The 3,344-nt window shown below is 43.9% G+C and overlaps 1 protein-coding gene across 1 annotated transcript; it reads left to right on the top strand.

The window, feature by feature from the left end:
* Positions 1–200: 200 nt before the first annotated feature.
* LOC119180051 (serine protease inhibitor 2) lies at positions 201–3,024 on the top strand. The gene is made up of 2 exons (XM_037431184.2): positions 201–299; positions 2,401–3,024. The coding sequence occupies exons 1-2, from the start codon at positions 242–244 to the stop codon at positions 2,589–2,591; spliced, it is 249 nt and encodes an 82-aa protein (XP_037287081.2). The 5' UTR covers positions 201–241; the 3' UTR covers positions 2,592–3,024.
* Positions 3,025–3,344: the final 320 nt, after the last annotated feature.

Genomic DNA, 3,344 nt, shown 5'->3' on the forward strand with positions numbered 1-3,344 from the left:
AGAGGTCTTCTTGTTTTCGCCACCGACACGAACAGAGCTCATAATTCAGTTGCTCTTGCAGGTTCAGCGCACCGAATGACATTTCTTATGGCGTAAATCAATCACCCGATCCTCGTGCGATGCTCCGTTGGAACAAAATCACCTGTCACGGCGGCCCGTATAAAAAGGGCCACGACGGGGTTGCCGATACATACTCCCAGAGCTGTGCGAGGAAAAACCGCATCGACAAGCACGTAGGACTATGAAGGCTGCTGTGCTTTGCGTAGTGGTTCTCGCCGTCCTTCAAATCACCTTTGCCCGTAAGATATTTCCTCATTTGCGCAGTTCTGTCGGCTAGGGAAACGATTGTGAATGCAAAACATAATAAGGCACAGGCGCCTACAGTACCTTGTCTAGTAGGGGCGAGGCAAAGCCGTTTCGCGTCGCGGGAGTGGGTGTAGTAGGGTTAGATGCTGTTGAGGCTTGTGGGTGGAGTTTATCCGCTCCCACAACCGTGCAGCGAAATATTACGTGCACTGCAAATTATTTCTTTTGAATCCCCAGATGTGGTGGAATAGTTAGGCAAATAAAATTGAAAATGGCGTATTTGTTTACCGCTGCTGAAGGACATACGTCCCGGGTTCCATCCTCGGACCATAACGCATTTTCCTGCCAGTACTCAGAAGCTTTCTTTCCTAGGTATTGAATTGTATTTCCTCGTGCGTTAGGGTTACAAACTGGTGGTTGTCAATTTTCTTTTTTTTTAATGCATGCGTTCTTGTTTCCTTTCATTTGCAAAGAGTTCTAGGTGTGTGCCAGGCACCACTAATTGCCTCATTGACTACATATAGTATAGTTCCCTTTAAGTAAACTAGCCCCAAATGTTTTCACGTTTCACAACACATAATTATCTATAGTATATATTTTTTGCTGCCATGAAGGGCGTTCTCGCCACAACCTGTGTGTGTTTTCGTTTTATCATGAGTGCACGTGCATTTTTTTATTCTCTCTCTCTCTCTATCTACCCCCTCTTTCTTGCCCCTATTTCTCTACCCCCAGTGTTGAGTAGCAAACCAGATACCAATATCTGATTAATCTCCCGGCCTTCATTTTTCTCTCTATCTCTCTATTTGCTGCCATCAATAATGCAGAGTAGCATAAGAATAGATAGACTAGCCAACTTGGTCTTTAATAAGGGGTCTTCATTCTCTATGTTTTTGCTTACTTCCCGGAATCAATCTTTCTAGCATGTACTCGGCATCACTGAAAACAGGGGATCATTTCTACAGGTCTGTGATATGCTTAGTTATTGGTTTAGGAGTGTAGAACACGAGCTCGTGGTCTATTATTGTCGCGGCAGTAGCGCAGTTCTTGCGTTTCTGTGATAAGTGTGGAGACGGTGCAAGAAATTGCACTGATTACAGCTTTCACTTACACGATTATTCTTAACCTCTTTATTTTTATTCGTGAATATTGTTGTTACCTAAAAGAGAAATACGTAAAGAAATCGACCTAAATTATTCTTACGCTTTGGCCCACAGGGAAGTCTCCAAACCCTGGTAGTTTAGAACAGGATGCGTGATATCTGTAGGGAATTTTATACTGCCGAAACAATGATGCTGTGGGACGCGGTAGTGAAGGGCTCCGCAAATTTGATTCACCGGGGGTTCATTGACGTGGAACGCAATCTAAGTACAAGGGCCTCCTAGCATTCCGCACCCATTGAAATTGTGGGCCGCCATTGCTGAGATTGAGATAACGCACTTGAGCACCCTCAGACTACCGCGGTGGGCGGAACAGGGTGTGTGATAGAAGGTATACAGTGATTGAGAGCAATGAGACTTTATAATGAATCTAAGATAACAACACTGTTTATTTCGAGAACTGTGAGTGTACTGCGAGCCTTGGACAATCGTAGATAACAATCCCTCTTGTTCCTCCACCGGGGCTTTGTCTTATTCTTGTACTAAGGCATTGTACCGTGCTAGTCAGTAGATGTCAGGATCGATAAATTACAGTGGGAATCCCTAATAACAGAAAAAAACGGTGAAACAGGCTGGAACTTACAATAGCTAAAAAGCATCCTTAGAATGCCACCTTGTATCTGCCGGCAACCATCTTGCGCAAGCGTGAAATCGCCAAGTGTCACATAATAGAAAATCTTAACGAGCTATTACCGCGTGTAGAAAGCTCGACTGTTTACTATAGACAAAAACAATGGCATGTCACTGACGCACTTCTTATTGTAGAACGCCTGCAAGTGTCCCTGTGTGTCGTCGTCCTCCACGACTTAAAATGCTAGGTTTGTCAAGAATTTCTTATCTTCTTCGTCTTTGTCTTCAGCAAGACAACTATTTACAAAAAAGGACAAGTTGTTAAAAAGATATGATAACGCGTAGCTTACCACGGTTTATATTTCAGAAGAGGAGGACTGTGGCCCGGGCGAGATCTGGAAGACTGGCCAGAGCAGCAGCTGTGGTGAGAACAGGTGTGGCGATCCAGAGGACGGAATTAAGCCTTGCACCTTGGACTACGCCAGCCGATGCTTCTGCGACGACGATCTCTACCGAAGGGACAGCGACAGGATGTGTGTGCCCAAGGAGGAATGCTGAGTCATGACGCTGTTCTAGGGCAACAGTGTTCATCGTCGTCAGTATGTCAGCTGCTGAAGAATACGAATAATGAATAGTAAAGAACTAATTCAAAGGGGATTTGTATCCTTTCAGGACCGTCAAGTTGACTGATTCAAGGGGTTTATTATATGTCTAAAGCCTGATTAGTGATTACGCGGAACCCGAAAAAGAGCGACTCTCTGCCTCGTTCAGGAACATGCGTTCAGCCGCGTCATCATGATGTGCGGTGGCGTATCTTTTAAACTCTCGCTTTTGTTTTGTTGTGGTGCACTCTGTTCGCTTGCGTAGCGTATAACAAGAGAAAGAAAGGGTGATAAGTATGAGAAAACTTCGATAAAATAGTGAGCCGAACAGGTGTCATCAATGTGCACCGCAATAAATGCATGTGCGCGATAAACATTTCTGAAGATTAGCGTTGCTGCCTGTGTCTTTTTTAAATAGTCGTGTGTTTCTGCGTCGTTTTAAAAATTCTGGTTTGCTGCAACAGCTCCTTGCACACTCACCTGTTTGAAGATTATCCTTTTCCAACATCCAAATCATGGCTAGAATTACCTGCCCTGAAAATCTCCCGATAATTGTGTTTCGTGTTTACTTATATACGCGTTGTCTTCTGTTCCGCTTTAACGTGGTTGCTTCAGAGAGGCACCACGGCTACTCTATTTACTTACGTTTCAAATCGTAACAAGAATGATTACTCATAATGAAAAATAAACAAGTAAGAAAAAATAAAAG

Source organism: Rhipicephalus microplus, chromosome 7 (genome assembly GCF_043290135.1).
Source record: "Rhipicephalus microplus isolate Deutch F79 chromosome 7, USDA_Rmic, whole genome shotgun sequence".
Classification (NCBI taxonomy): Eukaryota; Metazoa; Arthropoda; class Arachnida; order Ixodida; family Ixodidae; genus Rhipicephalus; species Rhipicephalus microplus.